Here is a 27,445-nt window from a genome sequence, read left to right as displayed (position 1 = left end):
TGTGCATTTGACAATTACATTTCCAGCTAAAAGCTCTATTTGTTGACACCGATGCACTCACACAACCAATCAACATCAGTTGTCAAAAAATCAGGAGTACCAACTTGACCACTATCTCCTTGTCGCCGAGTCTGGCGCTGAGTGCTCGGCGCGGAAACCCAAAGGTGGGAATAAAATTTTGGGGCTTATGCGCAATAACATTAACTCCGAATACTACAGCAACTTTCCCAACTTCGGAAGTAGTGCGCTGGATTCGCCTAAAGATGCGCTAAACTAGAGGCCTGAATAAGAGAAACGCGGATAGGTATGTGCCGCCAATCGAACCGTCAAAAAACAGCAGCCAATCGAGCAGGAGACCTGTCAAGCAGCCAAAATTTGGCTCAAATACTGAAAACGGCTAAATTCGATTTTATGCCATTTTTAAATAAACAAATTTAAATGCATTTTACATAAGTTTGCAATAATATATGCAAGTTACTTATAGATTACGAAATAAACTTGCATTGTTTATTGGATTCTATTGTTATGTGATGTGGACACATTATATAATGTATTGTGAGATTTTATCTACATAAACCATTTCTTCCTTTTCATGTGTTGTTCTTTGATGAAGAAGATTGAATGCAGTGTTGGCAAAGTCATATTTTCTATCCTATTCTATTCTATTCTCTTATTCAGGCCTCTCCGCTAAACAACGCATCAATTAGTTTGACATAAATATAAAATAACTATTCGATTTTTGTTCAGTCCAGTTTTATGTAAAGATCATCTGGTCACCCTAAAACAAAACTCATCAGACTGAACTCCGACAATTAGAGTTATGCTGACATTTCTCACCAACACGAACGCACATTTTGTGGTTGCAAACAATCTCATTTGATTTTGCCGTGACAGCTGCTCGTTGTTGCAAACAAACTAAGTAAAAGTGTGAGTGAAGCAGACCCCACACGAGGCATATATTGACAATACTTTTTTCGTCAAACTTTTCATCAAACTTTTCTTCAATATTTTCACTGATTAGCCGGCATGGTCGAAGCTGAAGAAAAACTCTTGAACTAATACGAATCAAATAGCAATATAACGCACAAAACACACACACACTCAACCGTCATCGACTCCTGTGGGCAAACTGCGGGGGGAGATGAGGGGAAATATTGAAAGGAATATCAAACTTTTCTGATTTACCTCAATATTTACTTCAATATTTTGGGTTCGCACTCACACTATCAATCTTTTTCTTCAATAATCAAGAGTTTGTCAAACTTTTTCCGTCGTGTGGGGTCTGCTTAATGTGCGTGTGCGTACACGCTCGCAGAAAGCCTAATTGATGTACCCCAATGAAATATAAGGTAAGAAGGAAGAACAAATCAAAGTGTATTAGTGGATGATGGAAAATCAGGTAGGTGTCATCCATATATCGCACAATATCCAGCTTTCCACGCTCGGTAATGGCGGCTTATCGGTGGGTAAAAATCAATTGGTCACTGTACTGTTTGACACTAGCTGGAGGAAAGCCCACTGGCGTTCCTGGGTGAGGGGAAGGGAAAAAAGGCCTTTTCGGCGGTGAGTTTTCCAGCCCAGAGTGGCATCCCTATACAGTGAACGTTCGCTAATTGGGGTTTTTCTAGTGGGGCGCTTTTTAGTTGGGGGTTCGATAATTGGGGCGAAACCCAATTAAAAAGCAGTCAAACGTCAGAATGTGATGTCAAAAATGCGTTGACATTTTGTTTCCGTGTTTAGCGAGATCGATATTTTCTGACCGTTAAAATTTTCCTTTGTTCAACGCAAAAAGTAAACAACATTGACGCTTGTCAAAACGCCCCTATTAGCGAACGGCATTCGCTAGTTGGGGTGAGGTCGTGCCCCAATTAGTGAACGATCACTGTATCACACAATAGGTTTGTTTAAAGATAGTGGAATATATAGATGAGCGAAGATAAATCCTCTGGCATGACGTCACGATTTCAATGGAAACGTTAAGGACTGTGACGTCATATGCGCGTGTGCACGGGCAAAAAAATCGACTCAGCCATGCTTTCGCTCATCTATATATATACAGTCGACTCTCTACATCTCGATGTTCTATATCTCGATATCTCTCCCAATATCGATGGTTTCTTCAGTCTCTTCAATCTACATACATTTGGGCTTTCTACATCTCGATAACCTCTCTCTATCTCGATGTGTTCTGATCATATTTTGTTCAGGATTCACTCTCCTTATTTCGATATGTGGAAATTTTTAGGCTACTAGACCAGCTTTGCACAATAACAAACATATCAACAACAGCAAACGACATTTGTTTTGTTGTCGTTTTTCATAGCAACGAGCTTTTTGGATCTAGTACCCATTTCAATTTTCCTTCTATTCATCGATCTCTCCCTATCTCGATGGTCCCTTCAATATCGAGATGTGGAGAGGCGACTGTAGATGTTTTCGGAATTTGGGCACGGAAAATAAAAATCCTAAAATACACGGGGACCAAATTCCGGCGGAAAATTTTCCCGAGGTGTAAAGCAGCCTTTAGCAAGCGTGGAAAGCTGGATACGTCATACACCAAAAGGTACACACAAGTATACGCAAAATGGATTTCATACCTTTATTATCGGATCATTGATGCACTCCGACAAGCTGCACGCTAACCTGGAGCTACCCAGAATTATGTCAAAGTGACCCAAAATCAGCAAAACCGTGGTTACTCTAATTTGGGTTCGGGTACCTAAACTCAAATCTGGGTAACAGTACAAGCGAAAAAATCTGGGTATCCGGTACCCAGCTCTTTACGCTCCAGAATATTGTTATTGTATAACAAATGTTAAAAAAAATAGTTTCCCCCAACGTATATCATTTGCCGGCTGTGCCGACAATACTCCGCCTTGATAAATTTAACCATTCTTACCTTATTTTTGCTGCATACAACGACAAATTCCAACATTTTCGCCGGAATGCAATGTCGGCGCCATGTTGCTGGATCCGAAAATGTTTACGTTCCTATTCACCCAGATTTCGGGTTCGTCTGACTCAGATCCATTTTGTTGACATACCCAGATTTTGACAACCGCTAAGACGATCCCCACCAGTGCGTAAATAAAGCCAAAATAGCAACCTCTATCATGACGCGAACTCGCACCGGTCGTTGGTAAACGGGTTTGGGAAATGTAAACGCAACCTTCGGTGAATAGCGAGTTGGCAAATTTGGCGACCCGCTCCAACCGTTGCCATACCATCACACGGAAATATAAAGTAACCCATAAATAAAAAATCTGCCGTCTGCTGAAAAATTGTTCGGGTACTCATCATCAAAACCATTGTGATGGAGGTCAGTTTAGTTTGGATTTCAACTGGTTGGCGGCGCTAGTGCATATGAAATAACCTGATAGGTTAAATATCTCGAAATCTGGAATTTTTAGAATATTGGCGTCTTCTACAAAGTTGTTCGGGTGGTCAAAACCATCATGACGAAAACAAGTTTAATTTGAAATACAACCGCTTGGCGGCGCTAGTGAATTGGAAATAACCTAAAAGGTTAGATATTTCGATAGTTGAAATCTTAAGAATATTGCCGTCTTCTACAAAATTGTTCGGATGATTAAAATCATCATGACGAAAGCAAGTTTAGTTAATAATACAACCGCTTGGCGGCGCTAGTGTATTGGAAATAACCTGAAATGTCAGGTATAACAAAATATGTAATTTTTAGAATATTGCCGCCTTCTACAAAGTTGTTCGAGTGGTCAAAACCATTATGATCAACGCAGGTTTAGATTAAGATATAACCGCTTGGTGGCGCTAGTGTATAAGAAATAACTTACTAGGTTAGATATTTTGAAAACTGAAATTTTTAGAATATTGCCGTATTCCACAAAGTTGTTCGGTTGGAGAAAACCGTCATGATGCAAGCAAGTTTAGTTTTAAACACAATCGCTTAGCGGCGCTAGTGTATAAGAAATAAACTGATAGGTTAAATATCTCAAAATCTGGAATTTTCAGAATATTGCCGTATTCTACAAAGTAACTTGCCATATGACGAGTTCGTACAATTCCATTTAATTCCACCACTTGGTTGTACCTTTGACAGATACTACAGTAAGACCATCTTCAGTGTCTCGTACTTGACTCGATTCGACTCAACTCGAGCGCCAATTAGTATTGCGGTTTCAAACTAAACTTCTGGTTTTGATTACCCTGTTAAATCTTACATAATAACCAACCTAACAGATAATTCTGATAACTTTGTAGAAGATGGCCACTACGGATTTAGAAATATTTAACCTAACAGGTTATTTCTCATGGGGCCCTCCTTAGCCGTGCGGTATGACGCGCGGCTACAAAGCAAGACCATGCTGAGGGTGGCTGGGTTCGATTCCCGGTGCCGGTCTAGGCAATTTTCGGATTGGAAATTGTCTCGACTTTCCTGGGCATAAAAGTATCATCGTGTTAGCCTCATGATATACGAATGCAAAAATGGTAACCTGGCTTAGAAACCTCGCAGTTAATAACTGTGGAAGTGCTTAATAAACACTAAGCTGCGAGGCGGCTCTGTCCCAGTGTGGGGATGTAATGCCAATAAGAAGAAGAAGAAGAAGGTTATTTCTCATATACTAGCGCCGCTATGCGTATGAATTCCAAACTAAACTAGTCTCCATCATAAATGTTATGGCTACCCGAACAACTTTGTAGAAGACAAAATCTTTCTAAGTCTTATAGATCTCGAGATATCCACCTCACTAAATTATTGCTTATAAGCTAGCGCCACCTAGCAGATGTGTGTCTAGCTAATCTGATAATCACAAAATGCATTACGCACATATTTATATTACAAAAGTTGGAGCGCGTTCTGAAAGATTTGAAAATAAATAATATTTTGTTCCTGATTTTATTTATTTCCGTGTTTGCCTCAATAGCAACCGGATATTCACCACCGGTGCGAAGCATGATTGCACTTCAACAACCTTGATAGAAACAACCGGTGCGAGAACAAGTACATAAATAAAATATGAACGCATTTCGTTCCTATACTAGACACTCATTTGGATACGCATCGGTGGGGATCGTCTAATATCGAAAAAATCCGGGTAGAATCGACCCGGCCACTGAGTTGTTTCAGATTAGCGTGTGCTGTTCACGCACGAAGTTTGACAACCGGGTACTTGTGTTTTGTAAACAAGCTTGGCTGCAGTCGTCATTGAAAATATCAAATTTTCTGCTTAGTTTTTGCTAAATTATGAACTAAACCGGTGCGGAAATAATGAGTAGCGATATGCAGGTCATCAAACTAATCGAGGAAATCCTGGTGAGTTGAAGTTTCGATACGAATTGATTCTTTTTCTCTGGGATTATTGTTATCTTTGTTGTTGCAGGGTGAGAAAACCAATGACTATGACTACGAGGGGCCGATGCCGGACGAGGCTCAGCTGCAGCAGCGCGCCGAAGAAGGAATCAAAAAGTTTGCCACTGTTTTCGCAACTATGCCCCAGGAGACGAAGGAGAATGCTCTGCGTTCATGTCTTATTCATGTGGCCGGAATCAATCACCGGAACAAAGTGCATAAACACATGCAGGTTCTGAGGGATTTGGTCGGGAAGAACCTCATCCCAGCGCGGTTGCTTTGCGAGCAGATTATGAGTTCGGAAAAACTGACCTTCCAAAACCAGAGCTTCTGGATCGAGTGCTTTCAGGTTGTCCGCCGGATTATCGGTGGCGTCGACTACAAGGGCGTCCGGGAGATTATGAAGTGCTGCAAGGAGAAGGCTCTGACGTTCCCTTCAGGAATCAGTTCCAGCATCCTGCCGCAGATGCTGGAATTGACCGAGGTGATTGAGCACATTTTTAATCGGAATGCGTGTCTTCTTCCGGCGTACTTCATCATCAATGAGATTCAGAAGGCGGACTACCAGGATACCCACTGGCGGATTGCCAATCTGATTGCGAACTTCATCGAGGAGTTTGTGATCGTGGCGCAGATGTTGTCGATCATTGGCCACTCGTCGATGCTACCGATTGTGGAACACTCGTCCTATGCGGACAATCTGATTAATCCGTGGAAGCTGGACCCGAACACACTGAAACTTGCGCTGAGGGGTAATTTGCCGTATGAGCCGGAATTGTTGCAACCGCAGATCAAACTGCTAAGATTTGTGCTAGAACAGCCCTACTCTAGGGACATGGTCTGCTCTATGCTGAACTTGCAGAAGACGCAAAAACAGAAATGTATGGCACTGGAGGAGCAGCTGGTTTGGTTGGTGATGTGTGCCATGGAATGCTCTGAGAAGGAACCGGTCCACACCGTGGATGGGGAAATTTCTAGCCACACCCAGTGGGTGTGGCTGCATTTGAGCTCGCAGCTGATCTACTTTGTGCTGTTCCAGTTTGCGACATTTCAGAACATTGTGAATACATTGCATGACAAGTTGGGGGCCAGTAATCTCCGTCGCGGTCGCGATCATTTGATGTGGGTGCTGTTGCAGTACATTTCCGGAAGTATTCAAAGAAATTCGATTACCAACTTTTTGCCGATCCTTAAACTGTATGATATTTTGTATCCGGAGAGGGAACCACTTCCGGTTCCGGATTACAATAATCCCCTATGTACCCATCAAATGGCACCAACCTGCATCTGGATTCATCTGTTGAAGCGTGCTCAGTCCGAACATTACAATATTAATCGCCCCATTCCAAAAGCTTTGAAGCTGCATCACGAGTTTCTTCAGCATTTAGACATGCCGAACAACAACGCCACCCTCTGTATGGGATCTGATTATCGACTGGCTCTACTCTGCAATGCATATTCTACAAATCCGGAATACTTCTCGCGCCCGATGGCTGCCCTAATCGAAACCATACTCGGAAACTGTAAAAATCAATCCGGTGGCGGAGGCACTCAATCGCTTCCTACCGTACCTCTTTCGATGTGCGTCCTAGACAGTCTGACCATCCACAGCAAGATGTCCCTCATTCACAGCATCGTGACGCACATGATCAAGCAAGCGCAGAGCAAGAGCACCATCCCGAACTCAAACAACATGGCTCCGGCCCTGGTGGAAACCTATTCCCGGCTGTTGGTCTACACGGAAATCGAATCGCTCGGAATCAAGGGCTTCTTGGCACAGTTGCTACCGCAGGTATTCAAATCGGCCGCGTGGGGAATTCTATACACGCTGTTGGAGATGTTCTCGTACAGGATGCATCACATACAGCCACACTACAGAGTTCAACTGCTGTCACATTTGCACTCACTGGCTTCCGTTCCGCACACCAATCAGATGCAGCTGCACTCATGGTAAGTATTCTTTTACAAATGGATATACAAGCTAAAACTTGGCGTTTATCGAAGACGATAAAATAGGAATTTTTAGGTTGTCGCACTCTCTACCTTGATCTTAAATGAAAAGCGTTTGCACGATCTTTTCTTGTGCTACAAATTTTTTTTCACCATTTCATCTACTTTTGCAAACATTTTGAAAGAGCCAAAAATTTAAACGTTTACGGCTCATTAAATTGTATATTTGACTATACATTTTTGTTTTCATACTTTCAAGTGTGGAATCAACAGCATTGCGTCTTATCACCGGTCTTGGATCGGTCGAAGTTCAAGCTCAGATGTCCCGTTATGTGAACGAACAAAAAGCTCCCGGCAACATCGTTTCCGCCGAGAGCGAAGAACTGAACCGAGCCCTCATTCTCACGTTGGCCCGATCGATGCAAATAACTGGTACCGGAAACGATCCCCAATCAAGCACCTGGTGCAAGGAGCTCCTGAACAGTATCATGCAAAACACTCCGCACACGTGGTCGCAGCACACGTTGCAGTGTTTCCCGACGGTACTGAACGATCTGGTTATGCAGCACAACGTTCCCAAGGAAAACAAACAACTGCTGAAAAAATCGGTCGACGAAGAGTACTGCAACTGGACGTCGATGTCTAACGAGAACGATATCATAGGACATTTTGGAACGGCCGGAACACCGGGGACACCACCGCTGTTTCTTTGCTTGCTGTTCAAGATGATCGTCGAAACGGATTCCATCAGCCCGGTTGCGTACAAGTGAGCTCCGTTCTTTATTCTTGTTATATTTTAGACCATCCAATATCATATTGTTAAATATGTTCTTCTAGGATCTTGGAACGTATCGGAGCCCGCGCCCTTTCTGCTCACCTGCGTAAACTGTGCGACTATTTGGTGTACGAGGTTTCTAACTCCAAAATGAGCGCTCACGTCAACAAATGCGTCGACACCATCAACGATATGATCTGGAAGTACAACATCATAACGATCGATCGACTGGTTCTGTGTCTTTCCCTACGAACACTTGAAATCAACGAGGCTCAAGTCAGCTTTTGCATCATCCAGTTGTTGCTGCTGAAAACTTCCGAATTCCGCAATCGCTTGCAGGAGTTTGTCAGCATTAACTCGCCCGAGCACTGGAAGCAAAACAACTGGCACGAACGCCATTTGGCGTTCCATCAGAAGTTCCCGGAAAAGTTTACTCCGGACGAATCAGTGTCACATCCTTCGCTACCGGTGTACTTTGGGAACGTGTGCTTGCGCTTCCTGCCGGTTTTGGACATTACGATTCATCGATACTTGGAGGTTCCTGCGACGTTGAGCAAAACACTAGACGTTCTGCTGGAGCACTTGGGGCCACTGTATAAGTTCCATGATCGACCAATCACCTATCTGTACAACACCCTGCATTACTACGAAAGGATGCTTCGCGAGAGACCCCAGCTTAAGAAACGATTGGTAAGATTCGAAATATATTTCACTATTTTGAATACACAAATTCATTGCTTTCAACAGGTTGGAACAGTTATTGGATCACTGAAGGACGTACGACCGGATAATTGGGCCGTCACGGAACAGTACCATTCGTATATGTCCGAAAAGGACGACACCGTAACCTGGATGCCGGATTTGAATTACTACATCTTCCTCGTCCGTCGAATGCAGGACAGTATCCTTTTTATAATAATTGTTTATTAATTCTTCAAACATAGCTTATACGGGTCGAAGAGACCGTCTTTCTTCCGGTTACGTAGGATAATCTACAACAAAATTTACATAGAAATTTTTCGGATTTTAAATGAGGAGTTCATTGCAAAAGCTTTGAATTTTCCTTAAAATTGTGTCCTGAATTTTTTTTCGGTTTCATGATTGTACCAAATTGTGGAACAAGATTGATTGAGAGTACGACATTCCTGATCTATTTATTTGGCTACCAAAAAGATTCATATTTAAAAAGGTGGCAACATTTTTGAACAACAAGGAAATAAACACATGCGCGTACAGCCAATAAAAGTTCAAACGATAATTCTTTCAAAATAAAATCCAAAGGCTCGAGTAAAAATAGTAAACCCGATGCTACCAAGGATTGAATAATTACCAAAGATTCATAAACCCGAGAAGGAGATGCGAGAGAGTTACATCAGTGGGTTCCCCTATCAAAAACCTATCAAAGGTGCAGCCCAATCGGGTTGTACGCAAAGGTGACGTAGGACTACGTAGCCATTTGAAATTGATGGTATTTGCCATAATAATTTGTGTCGTTTTATTAAAATTGAGCAAACTGCTCGGAGGCCAACTGAATCAAGAAGTCGAATAGTTGTTCCCAGTTGGATAGACTTTGAGTCTCTAACCGTGGAATTAACGGCCGCTGAAGCCACTCGATTGGCTTTCAATCGGGGACATCACAATCCTTACTTTGCCACGTACGCTTACATCGCGGCCGAAAAACGTTGCAAATAAATATATTTGCGTTTGGTTTCACGCCACTTTTGATTTTGCTTATTTCTCCTTTATTTCGGCTATTTTTTGAGGATGGTGTCCTCCAAAAAGGTCTTTATGCATACAAAAGAAGGTTGATCCGACAATCCGATATGAACTTTCTTCAAAGTGCAAAGCTCAATCGTAGCTAGTAAATTTGATAGCACGGCGGAGGGAGATAATGCAATTAATTTGAACGGATGGAATCACTAACAGCAACCATGCTACCACGCTAAACCCGATGCCGCTGAAACAATCCATTTTCGCAATAAACTCTTTCCATAAAATGCTCGTCCTGAGATGAACCAATTTTCTTTTCCCGATGCGTCTTTTCAATAACTAACGGCATCCACCTCAGCCTACACCATTTGGAATAAATTTTCAGCATTGCCACTGCTACCCACGCCTTCGTGCTGCTGTGTCCGCTTAGAGATGTCGCAAATTAATCGATTATCCGTTGTGATAATCGACTAATTTTGAATCGATTACTTTCCAACGATTAATCGATTCAATAATCGACAAGAATCGAGAGTAATCGATTAATCGGGATTTTTTACAACTTTTAGATGTCGATTACTTCGATCAATCGATTCATCGTTATGATAATCGATTAATTTTGAATCGATTACTACTCAACGATGAATCGATTCAATGATCGTCAAGAATCGAGAGTAATCGATTAGTTACTAATAGATTAATCGAGATTTTACGATATCTCTATATCCGCTCCGCTGCATCAAATTTTGTCGAATCGCTCCTTCCGCTCTTTCCGCGGAATCCCGATCAAAATGGCTCACGCGCGCCGGAAAGCAGCTTTTTTGTATTCAGTAAATTAAGCCCGTTAGCTCCGCCCCTTTGTGATCTATATGGGTGTAAATATAATGTGCACTCATAACGGGATTCCGCAGCTGACAACGGACCGTTCGGGGAATGACAAATTCTAAGTTTCTTCATATTACAAAACATTATCTCTTGGCATCCCAACAAACATTCACTAGTTGAACTAACATCAGTGTGATGATTTAATTCAGCGCTGTGTTGAATTATGTCTGTACTATTTCTTATCACAACTTCTGTTCAAGCTTTGTTCACACAATTTTGGCGAAGTTATACAACTAAATCATCTCATTTTGAAAAACTACTTTATTAACTGATTCGTTAAACCTTTAATAAGCATTTTACTAAGCCTCAATTCAGCTACATGTGAATTCTTCGAAAATAATAACGCATAGAAGGTAACATCAGTAAGATCTTCAATGAACGTATTTTGAAGCAATTGCTATTTTCATATAATCATTTTAAAATTTTCCTAAATCGGGTCTCGAACTGCTGTCATTTGATCATCCGCCGGTAACGTTGTCATCCGCGCCATCCTTGATTTGTTAGATATGGCTCACTCAATGCATAACATAAATAATCTTATTGCTGAATATGAATCATAATTGGACTCTTATTCAATAAGTCGATCTGTCAAACTACAGTTTGTTAATAACTGTACAATTTTTTATTTCAACCATTGTTCAACCAGTCATAACCATCGCACACTAGGAAAAATACGTAAAAATAATGTCGATAAACGATAAAATAAAATCCGTCCCCAATGCTATTTATGAATTTATGAAAATAAAATCAATGTATATTCGGCCTTCCTCAAAATCTCTTGATAATCGGTTGCGATATGATTGTCAAATGCTAAGATAATTTCAATTATTTCGCCGCAATAAAGATCAACATCCATGCGATAATATTGGGATTCCACACATCAAAGATTCAATAATTTTCCGATGTTATTCAACGGCGTTATGTCCGGCTTTTGTTCGTTATAATCTCCGACAGTTTAATAAATCACGAAAATTAAAAGCTTGTCTTGAAAATAAATCATTATTTTTCTATAAATCAAATTACCCAGATCTAGAACCCAGATTTTCTCTCAAACTGAAAAAGCATGTTTTTTCCCACTGTGCGATAGATCAGATAAATTTGAAATCCAATGGTTAAGAAGGACAAAGGTTAAGAAGGATGTCTAATGCCTGCTTATTAACTTACTATTCAAATATTCATATTCAATTCGACCACCCTTTCAGAGCATCACATCATAGTCGAACAGAGAAATGTGATAATACGAAAACGTAAGTTCGACTTCAAATAAAGGTAGTAAACAAATAAATAGGCCATGTCGAATATTAGTTAGATTAAATGCTGAAATGAAATCTGTCTAGCAAATTATTCAGCATCCATTTTATTCAGCTACAAAGATAACAAATAAACAATAATTCAACCTAGATGCTTATTTGTAGCTTGTCGTTGTTTGTTGGGATCTGTTTGTCCGAGCGACGTTCACCGATGGGTGGTTGCTGTAGATAGTTTCCACTGAGGTGGTGTCTTCATTGATTTTATACAAAAGCCACTATTTTATACAAAAGAAGGTTGATCCGACTATCCGAAATAATCTTTCTTCAAAGTACAAAACTCGATCGTAAATAGCGGAGGGAGATGATGAAGTAAATTTGAATGGATGGAAATACTAACAGCAACCAAGCTACCACGATAAACCCGATGCCACCAAACAGTCCGTTAACGCAATTAACTCTTTCTTTCCATAAAATGTTGGTCCTGAGAAGAACCAATTTTCTTTTCCCAATGCGCCTTTCCAATAACTTACTGCATCCAATCGCTTGTCGACACCTTGCGTTACAACTGTCCGAACGCCACTTGATTTTTCGCTAAGTCTCCAAATTTTGGAATAAATTTTCCGCATTGCCACTGCCACCCACGCCTTCGTGCTGCTGTGTCCGCTTGGCTGCATCGAATGTCGAACCACTCTTTGTGGAATCTCAATCAAAATAGCTCGCGCGCGCTGAACAGCAGCTTTCTTGTATGTAATAAATTTAGCCCGTTAGCCTCGCCCCTTTGTGATCTGATTTTTTTTTATTCGTATATTTATTTGGTAGGCACTCTGTGTTCTTAACCGCTACTGTGCCGTGATCTACTGTGGTACTCTGCTGTACAGAGTCCCCACAGAATCTATTTTTAGATGTCCATAATTCGTTATTGTTGTCGTTGCCAGTCCATATCATCGTGAGTACATTGTGTTCATTTGTCCATGTGGTGAATCCAGTGATCGTTGCTTTGTTCGGATGCCATTAATTGAAGAATGTTGGAGGAATGCCTCCGAGAATAACAATTTTGTCAGTCGTCATCAGGCAGCCGTGTAGGTGATGCGCGTTCCCCAAAACGCCACCGTACGGACTGCACTTCTGGCGACTGGCAAGGGTTTGGTGGAGGTGATTTTTCGCTGGGAATCGAACCCATGACCATTCGCTTATGAGGCGAACGTGTAGCCAACTACGCTACGGTACCCCCGACCCCCCTTTGTGATCTGATATGGGTATAAATAAAATGCACTCATAACGATTAATGAAGGGGCGGGGCTAATGGAATTTCTTCATCAGCTTATAGCTAATGAGCAAGCTGCTTTTCAGCGCGCGTGAGCCATTTTGATCGGGATTCCGCAGACAACGGACCGTTCGGAGAATGTTATTTGCCACTGCCTTGCAAGCGAGAGAAAATGCAACAAAAATAAATGAAAGATTTGAAAAAATATGTGCTACGTAAAACAAATCAAAACAAAACACGTTACATTTTTTAGCGAAGAGTTCCAGTTGGAAAACGCATCATCAGCAAAAAAAAATTTAAACATTTTTCACACTAATCACGCTATAATCTAACACATGACATTCAAAATATTTATTACCAATGGGAAAAAGAATATCTTTGTCGTCATTTTTCAACGAATTATTACTGAAAATCCATCTCCCACCCGAAATTTACGATCTGTTCGTAAAAAAACCATTCTCAAATTAACATTTCTGTTTCTATGGCTCAAATTCATCTGGGTAGTAAATAAGTAACTTGGTAGTAAATATAGCCACTACATGGGTAATAATAAGTAGAGCTCTTGTTAATAAACAGAAAAACATATAATTTGTTGGTGGCAATATAGTTTCCACTGCCTTATAAATGGTTAAACCGCTCTTTGGGAATCCCGATCAAAGTGGGTCACGCGCCGAAAAGCAGCTTTATTGTATGTATTCAATAAATTAAGCCCGTCAATTTAAATGGACGGAATCACTAACAGAAACCAAGCTTCCACGCCAAACACCGATGCCACCCAAACAGTCCATTTTAGCAATTAAACCTTTCTGTTCAGAACATGCCAAGAAGAACCAATTTTCTTTCCCCAATGTGCCTTTCCAACAACTAACTGACACCACAATTTATAATAAATGTAATGTAATAAAAGCATCGCCACTGGCGGCACGGGATCGCAACAGTGCTATTTTTGTAGTCAACCCTTTCTTCATATAAAATGCTGGTTCGTTGAGGTTGAAAGATCTGCAGCAACACACCGAGGACCACCACTAATGCGATGGATTTTCGTTGAAAATGTTACCAGCGCTGTGTCCGCTCCGCTGCGATCGCTTTGATGCGTCTGCTCTGCGTGAAACCTTGTTCAAACTGAGGATTAGATCCAAACCCGCAAGTGATTGATTTTTGATGTCTGTGCTAGTGATGCATGCACGTGATTGGTTGGTTTACTTATTTCAAAACTTTTTATCAATTATCGATAATAAATAGTAGAAAAACAGTATTTTCAAATACATACAAAGAAGCGTTGACTCATCCTTGATCGAATGGTTAAAAAAAAATTGAAAATCCATCGAGAAACGGCTGAGATATTAAAGTTTAAAGTCTATCATATTTTCGTGACGGTCCCCGATTTTCGCAATCGTAAAGTATACCCCAATATAGAAAAGACAGACGTAGTCCTACGTCAAAACCTGGTCAAATGGTTAAAGAGGGAGTTCCAAAGCATGTCGAAATCATTCCCCAGAAGGTCAGTCGTCAATACCCAGGAGTTCGCCCAGAAGTCGACCTAGCGGCATTGTTCCCTAGCATTCCAGTGAAAGAATCTGAATCTTCTGGAGCATGGCGAAAAAAGGTGAAGAAGTACCTAAATCTGACTCGGCTATGCATGACGGAGAACTACTCCACATTCCGAGGAAACTACTACAAACAGACAAAAGAAGCACCGATGGGAAATCCACTTTCATCGTTTTTGTGCGTACTTTTCATGGCAAATCTATCCGAGAAGTGGTGGAAATACGTCGACGGCATTTTCAGCAATATCAAAGAATCTATCCAGGATTTTCGAAGCGATAAGCAACGTGCATAAGGGCATCGAATTTACCCTTTTATTTATTATCAGACAAAGGCCGGAGTGGCCTGTGCTGCACATAAAAGTCTTCTCCATTCAGCTCGGTCCATGGCTGCACTTCGCCAACCACGCAGTCTGCGAAGGGTCCGCAAATCGTCCTCCACCTGATCGATCCACCTTGCCCGCTGTGCACCTCGCCTTCTTGTTCCCGTCGGATCGTTGTCGAGAACCAATTTCACCGGATTACTGTCCGACATTCTGGCTACGTGCCCGGCCCACCGCAGTCTTCCGATTTTCGCGGTGTGAACGATGGATGGTTCTCCCAACAGCTGATGCAACTCGTGGTTCATTCGCCTCCTCCATCGAATTTACCCACGGGGAGGAAAAGGAAGGTAAATTACCTTTCTTGGATCAACTAGGTCCGCAAGGAGGTCAAGGTTCAACGGTGCAAAACGAGGAAACAACACCCAAGATAAGCAGAAGGTACGCAGTGAAACAACAAGCGGACTGCTCCACGTAGAATTCAGTTTACGACACCGGAATCATGCTTCACAGTTCAGCGGCATTAACACGACAAACGTCCCGCAAAGGGGCTTGGTGGTCATATGGCTACCGCTTCTGCCTCATACGCAGGAGATCGTGGGTTCAATCCCAGGCCCGTTCCATTTCTCCTACTTTGTATCTTTTCATATATTTCTCATGTTCTAGCAATCGCTAGAACCTGGAAATGGGCTTTCATACCGTTTCCATCTTCTATCCTATATCTACAACTTGACTAGTTCTAGCAGGAATTCGAAATGAGCGAAAAAAGTTCGTTTCGACATCCAATTAGAATACTACACCACCCTTTCATAACTATCACATTGGCAAGCCGTTAACCAAGACGAACCTCTGCCTTAAAACCTTAACCCCAAAATTCCAATAAAATTCCGCAGGAGCTCGTGGCGACTGCAGAGGTGTTTCTCGGCTTGCAGTGGGCGAGTGACTGCATCATCAATTCCTTCCCATCCCCCGATGACCGTGAGAACGTGGCCAGCGTCGTTATCGATCATCCAAAAATACTAGAGCTCTCGGACTGTGCACATTGAGGGTGGATAGCAAATCCCATGCTTCCATCCATTGGTTCCCTGTGCAATTGTGATTGTTCTGGTCGATCACGGAGTAGCAACTACGAATTGCAAGGTCATCATGCTCATGCTCATTAACACGACAAACGTCCCGCAAATGAGGCGTTAGTCAGGTGTGATGAGCAACAACATTTTATTAAACTACATCTGCACCTAGACACTCCTTCAGCTATGTACGCAGCAATCGCTGTCAACCACAATCTTCATCGAAAAACAACATACGCTATACGGTCATTACATCAAACAACATTAAGACCAATCGACCTTTTAAAAAGTTCTCGGACATGTCACCATCTCATTAAGGTACCTTAGTGATATAATGTGTTATATACGATCCAACCACCTAAGGCAAGCCGACGGGAATGTTTCAGAGATTCTGTCAGAAATCCTCCAGGAAGTCCAACGTGAATGTTCCAGGGATTTCGTAGGAGATGGGATGTAAAAGCAAATCGTCAAAGGATTCCGAAGCAATCTGTCGAGGGATCCCGAAGCAAATCGTCTAGGCCCGATCAAGAATGCTTAACAAAATTATATCAAGGGGAGTTATTTATTTCAGAAAAATAGTGTAACAAAATGTGTTATAAATTTTGCTGGTTAGTTGTTAAAATAACAAAAAATAAATCAAAAATGCCTCTAGCCGTAACATAATTAAAACCTTCATATCAACATTATAACAAACGTTGATATAATTTTTCTGTACAACAATCTACTTTCAAGGTAATTGCCTACATCACGGATAGAAATCTGGTACGCTACCACGCCGGATTTTCATCCATAATGTAGGCAATTAACTTTGTTCCAGCTATGCATCAATATCGAGCGGGTTCAAGTTATACTGAAGGTGATTACCTCCGATTTTTTTTCCATTGTCTACAAAAAATGTAGGCAATTATTTTGTGAAAATATTCATAAGGGAACATCCACAAATTACGTAACGCTTAGAGGGGGGAGGGGGGGTTGACCGAAGTGTGACAATCCATACAAAAATTTTCAATGTATCATACAAAAAGTGTGACATAGGGGGGAGGGGGGGTTGAAAATGGCCAGTTTTTGCGTTACGTAATTAATGGATCTTCCCTAACTAATGTTGTTATAATTTTGAAATGAAATAAAACTGGCCGAGGACACATTTTTATCGAATTATCTAATTATAACACACGTTGTTTTAAATAACAACAATTGAAAGAATTGAGTTATAATTTTGTTATGCATTCCTGATCGGGGGGACTCCGAATTAATCCTCCAGGGTTTCCGAAAAGAATCCTTTAGCGATTCCGAAGGAAATCCTTCAGGGATGTTGAAGCAAATCGTCGAGGGATTCCGAAGCAAATCATCAAAGGATTTCGAAGCAACTTGTCGAATGATTCCGAAGCAATTCGTCTAGGGATTCCGATGTAAATCGTCGAGAGAGTCCGAACTAAATCTTCGAGGAATTCCGAAGCAAACCGTAGATGTATTTCGAAGCGAATCGTTGAATGATTCCGAAGCAATTTGCCGACGGATTCCAAAGCAAATCATCGAAGGATTCCGAGACAAAACGTCGAGAGACTGTGAATTAAATCTTCAAGGGATTCCGAGGCAAATCGTCAAGGAATTCCGAAGCAAATCTCCGAACGATTCCAAAACTTCGTACAACTCCGAAGGATGTTTGAAGCAAATTAACGGGGGTATCTTTCAACGATACTAAAAGGAATCCAGTGTAAATTCTTCTGGATTCTGATTCGAATACTTCGATGATTCTGAAAGGAATTCTTTAAAAATTCCAATGAGAATTCTTCTCGGATTCTGACGGGAATTACTCTCGGACTCTGATGAGAATCCTACTCGGATGCTGATAGGAATTGTGGAGATTATCATGCTGCTAGGCAAGCGGAAGTCTGCTGGAAAACTGTCACTCCAGGCCGTGATGGTTGACCACATGTATTTGACTGCTGGCGTAGTACCACGATTGCGTTGATTGATATTTTGATGGCTCTCCGTTGTTGTTCATATTAAGCTTTCTTTGGTGCTTTCAAATCAATCTGATATTGCCTTTTGAGCATGAGCATTATGACCGCACAATTCGTAGTTGCTACTCCGTGATTGACTAGAACTTGCGAAATTGCCCAGAGAACACAATAAATGGGGTTTTTGATTAGCTACCTATTCTCAATGTTCACGTTTCAGGAGCTCAAATATTTAAAATCAATAACGGCGCTGGCTTCGAGGCTTCGTCCTTACGGTCATATAGGAAGGAAATGATTTTTATTCCGACTCTCGTTGCTACTAGAGCCCGAGTATACCTCTGCATCTCCGAGAGAGAGAGATAGGATATCGTTTAAGTTGAGATAGGATATCGTTTAAGTTACTTGAGATTGGATATCGTTTAAGTTACAAAAGATAATTTATCTGGATTCACTTCCGTAAGTGATGCGATCTATGGGATGGGAAATAACACTAATTCGCTGTCTCGCCACGAGAAAAATGTTAAACCATGCACGCCCGGTGGCATATGAAAACTGACAGGAATCGCGTTTAGGACGACCGAACCGACGCGCAACACTCTGTACTCACTTGCTCGATAGGTACTGCAAACTATGGAAGACTGCACTTGTCTCGACCGGATCAAAGCGCAATTCAAGCGCATGATCCACCGAATATCAAACAGATATTCTTTCTTCTGCTCGCGAAGAATAATACACGCACTATATTTACTTGATCGATGACTTATGCAAATTATCGCGCTTGTTTCGAGCGCAATACATGTGCATGAGCAGAGCATTAGTGATTAATCATAGATTTAATCATGATTAATGAATAATGGGTTATTTAATCATTATTCATTAATCATAATCATACAAAAAATACGATTCAATCATTAATCACTAATCGTTAATCATAGATTTTTGCATTTAATCATTAATCACTAATCGTATTCATGATTGTTTTGAGTTTATTCATTAATCATCAATTTTAATCATTGCATACATTACATTTATTCATTATTCTTTAATCATAATCATACAATTTTAATACCTTTAATATCATAATTTGGTAGAAAGGTTATTTGATTATTGATCACTATGCAAAACATTTAATTTGATTATTCATAATCATTAATCATATCGATTGTTAATCATTAATCATACACATATTGTGTCAACATTTAATCACGATCGTTAATCGTTAATCATACTTCAAACGTTTTATTCTTTAATCATAATCGTTAATCATTGTCAAAAATTATTTTAATCGTTAATCATAATCATTAATCATTGTCAAAAATGAATAAATCATTAATCATAATCTTTAATCATAGAGTTGAATGGTTTAATCATAATAAATTTAATCATTCATTGGAAGCTTTATTCATTAACGCTCTGTGCATGAGCCACCGAACACCAAATAGATATTTTATTATTCGCGACGACCAAAACACGCTCATGTGTTTAATTTCATTGTGATAGGGTGTATATGCGAGATAATTCTTTTGTCTCGTTTGTACGCAGGTTTCGCCATACGGCTTTGTGAATGTGTCGCTATCGATCGCACGACGCGCAGTTCGAGTGCTGGCCTGACACATCCTACAATCGATCACGCATTGGGACTCCGAGGAACGGTTATTCAGTAGCGATTCTCGTTACTCAGAGATCCATTAGACGGGTTAGGAATCTGTGCATATCACCGAAAATGACTCTAATGGTGCATTAAATTTAGGGAATCGTACGATATCACGAATTCGGAGCACGTTGGCATAGCAGACAAGCCTTCCCAGCAAGTAAGAAAGAACAGGCACCATGAGTCGTACTGAATTGTCCCCTCCAACGAACGGAATGTTGCAATGGTCGAAACACTCGCAGTTCCCCGATTCCTTGATACGGACAGGGGACCCCAAGTCACCTTCGGCGCCCAGTAGGTCTGGCTGATGACAAATATGTGGAAGGACGGAAGAGACAAGAAATGCAGTGAACGTGAGTGCTAGTCTTAAGATGTGAAGAAGAAATAAGAAAGAAACATGCTAAGGTACTGGGAGACAAGGGTTAGAAGGAATGATGAAAGGCATGAAGAGCTAGAATACATTTTTTGCACACTAAGTCTTGTTTGTGGCGTTTGTAGTTGATTAGCCGGATCGAATAATCTCCCTTTTCTTGAGGAGAGTTTGTTTCTCAACATCAACAGTGGCCGTCCTCAGTGCCTCGTTCTTGATTCGACTCAAGTAGTCCAAGGCATCAGAGTTGATTCAACCGACGTTTCGGTAGTAGATTATCAATTTTTCATTACAACCCCCAGACAACGAGTGAGACGTTACAAATCCGGCAAGCCAATGATTGTTGTTCTCCAAAAACTCAGCTTTGAAACGTTCTTGACCAGCGGGTGACTAGTTCGGAGCTAGGTTCGGACATGTCGTAGAACAGTTTTCAGTCTGGGAATTCAGTTTTATGCGGAAAGATGCATTTTAAGCCAAAACTATATCTTTTAGAAACAAATGTTCTACAAAGTTGATCGGAATAGTAAAACTATCATCATGGTGCTATCAAAAAATAGGGTGGCTCATCATATAAAAAATTTGGGGCAAACTCAAAAAAATGTTTACAGAGCATTTGAAAGAGATATTCATATTCTTTATTTAAAAAAATTGTATATATGCTATTTTTGCCTTTCTCGTATACTAAGTTTACGTAAAGGCTATATGATCGCTCCAAAAACAAACTTTTTAAAGAAGTCCCGGAGACCCATAGTGTTATATACCGATCGACTCAGCTCGACGAATTGAGATGATTCGACGCAGAATACTATACCATTGTTTCCTATTGAAAATTGGCTACATCGATTTACTCGCAACAAGTTGCATTCGACGCAGAATACTCTTCCATTGTTTCCTATTGAATATTGGCAAGATCGACCTATGGGCTCAAGAGTAATGGCCAAAATACTATTTTTATAATGCACGAGACAGGCACCATCACCGCTAGGTGGATTAATCAGGGTTTTAAATAAATAGATATAACTCGGCAACGGAAAAAGATACAGACGGTATTCTTATAGAAAAAAACACGCGTCTCGAAAAGCTCCCAAAGTCTTCAGAAGGTGACATCCGCATTAATCTGTATCCTGGACCATAGTGTATTGGAAGCTGGTAGAGCGCTTATTCAACCGAAAATAGTCTTCTGCAGTTGAAAAATTAGTTTATTCAGCTTAAATTGTGTGTTGGGTCTTTACAATTGGGCTATATGCACCGCAATGTTGAAGACTGTTGTAAGACGTTTTTCATTCATGAGCAAGGGTAAACAGAAATCTGCATCCAGACACCTGAGGAGGTAACTCAGGTAGTGTGGGGATGGGTATGTCATGTAACTCTTACCCGACCCACTAAAACCAAAACCCTTTCGCCAGTCCCTTCACCCGGCCCGCAATTAAGCAATACATCAGGGGGGGACTATTTGAGAACGCTCACGCCTATGCTAACGCACTTGACGTTAATACACACAACATCGACTTCAAGGGTGGTAACCTCACCACCCGTCGATCGCAAGCTATGATAGTAACCTAGCGGTCCGTACCATAATCTCACGTTGGAGACGAGCACCCCGACAACAACCACTGCGCATGAACCGCAATGACCTCTATATCTACATACGGAGGTCCCCGCAGCCCACCCGCGACATGTCATGGGGTCAGCTTCGAGCATCTCGGCTGATATGCGATCGACCCCTGGGGCTTTATTCGATTTAATGACTGTTTTGGATGGCTGTTTGAATCTCTAGCAGTGATGGAGCTTCGGTATTGACGCGTGTTATACGTCGGATCCTCGGCAGATCATGCCGAGGTGGTGATGGCCTGGCTGGCACTTGAAAAAGTTTTTCGAAGTGCTCGAACCAGCGTTTCAGCTGGCCAGTTGGGTCGGTCATTCGCGTCTTTCACAGGCATCGTTGCATTCATCTTCGCCCCGCTTAAGCGTCGTGAGATATCGTAGAGGAGGCGAATGTCCCCGGTTGCGGCGGCTCTCTCTCTCTCTCCTTCGTCGGCCAGAGAGTCTGCCCACGCTCGCTTGTCACGTCGACATGAGCGTTTTACTTCCTTCTCAAGAGCCGAGTATCGTTAACGGGCAAAGATTTTGGCTCCTCTGGTTTTTGATCGCTCTATCGCGGCTTTGGCTTCTCTTCGCTCCTCTATCTTCCTCCAGGTCTCATCGGTGATGCGCAGTTCGCCCAGATTGTTCTCGCTGGTGGTCATGAAAGCATTCTTGATTGGTCTTCCACGCTGCCACCTTCCAGAATATCTGCAGCACGCGTCTCCAGTTCTTCAACGAAGGACCGTTTCACCGTGGCATCTTCCAGTCGGCGTGTGTTGAATCGTCGTCCAACTCTTTCCTCCTGCCGACGAATCCGCGCAATGCGCAGGCGTATTTCGCCGATGAGGAGGTGATGATCAGACGGTGATGTTCACCTCGTAAACCAGAGTATAGCAGAACTTGTCCCGACGGCGTTCTATGTTCTCCAAAGTTTGGCCAACGGACTTAACTCAGTCCCAGGATCTCAAGCTTCATGCGGCGTGCCTAATTGACAAGTTGTGCCAATTTACCCTGCTGGGCTAGGGTTTAAATGTTCCATGTTCCTATTCGTGTCCGTTATTTCGCGCCAAGAGTCGTCACCGTAAAATCAGTCCGTAATCAGTTCATTATCGGATTCTTGAACAAATTGATGTTTCGGGAACAGTAGGTTGTTGGCCCAAGGTTCCCTATCCACCGGGATGGGGCTGCTATCTTAGGTATTGCTTCCGGGGAATAGCATTTCATACTTAGCCGCTGTATGCCAGAACAGACGCTGTTGGAGCCGCACCTCCTTGGTGAACAGACGCTCGATCAGTCGAGTCAAATTTGTAAGTCCCACCCAACACCAGGACTAGGCTAGTGCGCTTTGAGCGGCACACGGTCGCTTTGAAAGGGCCTGCTTGGGGACACATGCAGCTTTTTATAGAAGTTCAACAGAGCCCACTGTCGAACCCCACCACATCCTAGACAGACCCCATAGGACGCACCCTCTCACTCTAGCTGATGTCAGAAGGACAACAGTGCCCAGGCTACACTACCAGCTAAGTACGCAACCCTTAGCTGGCGGTCAATTGTCATCGGAAGACCCGTGGAAGCGTGAGTATTGGAACTTGTGAGGACCAGAGCTATGTTAGGCGCTCCTTCCCGGATGTTAACTCGCCATTTCGTAGTCCAATTGCTTAATTGCGATGAAAAAAAACACTAATTTAAGTACTCCGGAAGGTCCTCCATATTCTACAGAAAGTTCGTCCAGAAATTCATTTGGAAGTTTCTCCAGCAATTCCTTCGAAAGTGCCTTCACAAATTATATCGGAAGTTTCTTCGGAAGAGGCTCCAGAAATTGTTCCAGGAATTCCTGCGAAAGTTCTTACAGGAATTCCTGCGGAAGTTCTTCCAGGAATTCCTGCGGAAGCTCTTCAAAAATTCCTCTGAAAGTTCCTCCATGAATTTCTCCGGAAGCTTCTCCAGGAATTCCTTCAGAAGTTCTTCAGGATTCCTTCGGAAGTTTCTTCAGTAATTCCTACGGAAAATCCTCCAAAAATTCCTTAAGAAGTTCCTTCAGATATAACTTCAGAAGCTTTTGCAAAAATTTCTTCCGAAGATCCTCCACGAATTTCTCCGTGAGTTCCCCCAAGAGTTTCTTCAAGAAATTCCGCATGGAATTCACCAGGAATTCCTCCGAAAGCTGCTCCACAAATTCCTCCACGAATTCCACCAGATGTTCCTCAAGATTCTGTCGAAAGTTCCTCCAGTAATTCCTTCGGAAATTACTCCAAGAGTTCCTCCGGAAATTCCTACAGAAGTTCTTCCAGAAGTTCCTCCAGGAATTCCTCCGGAAGTTCCTCCAGCAGTTCATCCGAAAGTTCTCCAGAAATTCCTTCGGAAGTTCCTCCGTAAGTTATTCCAAGAGTTTTTCCGAAAGTTCCTCCGGAAGTTCCTCTAACAATTCCTCCGAATGCTTCTCCACGAATTCCTCCAGGAATTCCTCCGCAAGCTCCTCAAGATTCCTTCGGAAGTTCCTCCAGTAATTCCATCGGACATTCCTTCAGGAATTCCTTCGGAATTTCCTCCAAGAGTTCCTCCAAAAGTTCCTCTAGATTCCTTCGAAAGTTCCTCCAAGAGTTCCTCTAAGAGTTTCTCAGGAAATCTTTACAAGAATTCCTCAAGAGATTCTTAATGGAGTTTCACCAGGAATTGCTCCGAATGCTCCTCCACAAATTTCTCCGCAAGATCCTCAAGATTCCTTCGGAAGTTCCTCCAGTAATTCCTTCAAGAGTTCCTCCGGAACTTCCTACACAAGTTCTTAAGTTCCTTTAGGATTTTTTCAGAAGTTCCTGCGAAAATTCCTTCGGAAGTTCCTCCGTAAGTTCCCCCAAGAGTTCTTTCGAAAGTTCCTCCGGAAGTTCCTCCAGGAATGCCTCCGGAAGTTCCTCCAGGAATTCCTCCGAAAGTTCCTCCAGCAATTCCTCCGGAAGTTCCTCCAGCAGTTCTTCCGGAAGTTCCTCCAGGAATTCCTCCGGAAGTTTCTCCAGGAATTCCCCTGGAAGTTCCTCCAGGAAATCCCTCGAAAGTTCCTCCAGAAATCCCCCCGGACGTTCCTCCAGGAATTCCTCCGAAAGTTCCTCCAGAAATTAATCCAAAAGTTCCTCCAGGATTTTCCTTGGAAGGACCTCCCGATATTCCCCCGGAAGCTCCTCCTATATATCTTTGGAATCAGAAGTTCTCCTTGGAATTCCTGGAGGAACTTCCGGAAAAAATCGTGGAAGAACTTTCGGAGGAACTTCAGGAAAAACTTTCGGGGATAATCTCACTTTCGCATCGTCATCTAGTCTATATGCATCCTTGGCGGAATACCAAACAGCAAATGTGCAGTAGTTCTCAAAATCGAACTGAAATTCCTTGATGTTCCCAGCTAGCGAGTACAGAATAGTTTCTGGATTGGGTGGTATGCTGGCATTGATAAAAGACATTGTGTTCCGAAAAAGCGCTTCCTGCTGCTGCAGAAACCTTTTCTGTTATTGGGTAGATTCGCGCTAGATTCGTGCTACTGAAGAAGCTGGTTTGTAACTGCCTGCTCTTGCTGTAGCCGCTGTAGAATTCGGACGATAACATTTTCCGTTGAGAACCCCTGCGACTACATTGATACTGCGATCACAGACAAACAAACGTAACAGCTTGAACTATTTTTATAAAAATCCATCGCCCAACTCCTCCACCACCATCTTGCGAGCATGTTACACGAAACAATATTTCGTATGACATTGTCACCAGAAGGCGCTGGAGTGAAATTTCAAACTCAAAGGATTACGAAGCTAGCGCCTCTAGTTTTGAAACGCATAATCGATCAAATTCAAATTGATCGTTGAAGTCATGGTCGATGGAAATTTCTCTAATGTTACGTCTGTTTGTCTGTTCTGGATTCTATCCTTGTGGTACCGCCTGGGGAAGGATTTGTTGCTGCAAAAACAGCGTATGCCCATTTGATTGCAGGATCTGGCCGGGTGGATTGCTTCTCCGATTTTGGCTTGCATGGTGCTCCTCCATTTTGCTGAAGGTGCGTTTCCTTTTGTTAGGCGACGGCGTCGTTTTAGAAATTCGATCGCGTTTTCGGCGTAATAACTCACGAAACAACTCGCGTTCTCGCCGCCACTGTCGTAACGGTACGAGGTGGTGTGATACGATTTATCACTTAGGGGCAGTAGGGGCAATATGAACATACGGGGCAATATGAGCCACCCTCATTTTGAGCTTATTGACAAGCTTTATCATGTAAAAGTTATATGATCTTTAAGAGGATGCTCCACATATGCATCAACGTGAAAACCGCATTAAAATTCAATTCAAACATGAAAATACACTTGAAAATGTAAATTTTCGCTGCATAGGCAAAATTATTATAAGATTTGAAGTTTATAAATAAGATTTTGACACAAAACTGATTAAAATACAGGTCAAAAATACACCACAATCAAAAGATATATTAAAATTGAATATTGACCACACATGTTTGTATTGATACAAATCTGAATTTATCATGAAACTTTTTTTTCCCAAAACCAGTCTCTATGGGGCAATATGGGCATACCTGCACAAAGCAAGATATCAGGCCTTAAAATACGAACAAGTTGAAATTTCAGTAGTCAAATACAAGAATATTATCATATATGTAAGATTCATTACGGAAAAATTACAACAGCGCATTACTGCGATTGAAACAGAAAAAATGATCATAGGCCAATTTAAATGTGGCTGTTCAAACGGTGAAGAGCGGCAAATCGGTTCAGTCCGCTGTTGCGCGGTTTTTTAATTTTATTTAGTATGGAATACTCACAACTGTTGTAGGAATATCATATTCTTCCATATTACGATACTTTTTTCGCCTAAATAAACGTTTTGGATGGGTGGCCCATACTGCCCCAAATGGTGGCTCATATTGCCCCGTATAGTCGGGAACACACATTGAAATCAATACATTTTCAAAAGTGCATTCCAACAATTTCCAAACGCATTTTTCGTCATTCATCGACGTTATATAAAAGGTAACATTCTCTAGTATAAGTCAACTACATTTGAACGATGTTTTTTGAGCTTTTCAGCGCTTTTCGGAACGATTCCCTTAGGTGGCCCATATTGCCCCGATCACCCCTACTTTATGCTACGATACAATTAAAATATATTTCACGGGGCACATTAAAACTTGTCTTCTATTCGTTGTACAAGGATAATGCAGTGAAAAGAAAGAAAAGCAAGAACGAAGAAGGATAAGGAAAAATGAACAAAGGAGAAATAATAAGGAAGTAAGTAAAAAAAGAAGAGAGAAGGACGAAAGTAGTAAAACGAAGTAAGGAGGAATACGAAAGAAAAGGGTAAAAAGAAGTTGGAAAAAGGAAGAAGGAAGAAAGAATAAGGAAGAAGGAAAGAGAAATAAAGAAGAAACAAGGAATAATTTCTCAATTTTCAATTTCTACATTTTACTTCTTACATCTTAATTTCTTACTTCTTATTTCTTACTTATTACTTCTCATTCACCACTTCTTACATCTCACTTCTCATTTCCCACGTGCCAATTATCATTCTCATTTCTTGCTAGTAAAGTCTGTTCACTTTTCGCTTCTTGCTTTTCACTTATCGCTCCTCCACTCATCCATTCACTTCCTACTTGTCACGTCCTATCTCTTATGTGAAGTGATAAGTGTCTCATTCCTCATTTTTCGCTTCACACTCCGCCATTCTCACTACTCACTTCCATTCCTCATTTTTCTCTCTCGGAGTCAACAATTCTTTTTATAGTCCGGAAATCAGAATC

General features: G+C 41.7%; 1 protein-coding gene across 3 annotated transcripts in view; it reads left to right on the top strand.

The window, feature by feature from the left end:
* Window positions 1–5,135: 5,135 nt before the first annotated feature.
* Window positions 5,136–27,445, top strand: part of LOC134208690 (mediator of RNA polymerase II transcription subunit 23) — a 66,355-nt gene continuing 44,045 nt past the window's right edge. For all 3 annotated transcript variants that reach the window (XM_062684493.1, XM_062684492.1, XM_062684494.1), the window contains exons 1-5: window positions 5,136–5,293; window positions 5,361–7,279; window positions 7,539–8,045; window positions 8,117–8,744; window positions 8,802–8,955. In XM_062684493.1, the coding sequence (XP_062540477.1) occupies window positions 5,249–5,293; window positions 5,361–7,279; window positions 7,539–8,045; window positions 8,117–8,744; window positions 8,802–8,955 (3,253 nt within the window). In that variant the 5' untranslated portion in view covers window positions 5,136–5,248. The remainder of the gene's footprint in view (window positions 5,294–5,360; window positions 7,280–7,538; window positions 8,046–8,116; window positions 8,745–8,801; window positions 8,956–27,445) is intronic.

This window comes from Armigeres subalbatus, chromosome 2, assembly GCF_024139115.2.
Source record: "Armigeres subalbatus isolate Guangzhou_Male chromosome 2, GZ_Asu_2, whole genome shotgun sequence".
NCBI lineage: Eukaryota > Metazoa > Arthropoda > Insecta > Diptera > Culicidae > Armigeres > Armigeres subalbatus.
The sequence above is the reverse complement of the archived record's forward strand: the minus strand, read 5'-3'. Positions and strand labels throughout refer to the sequence as shown.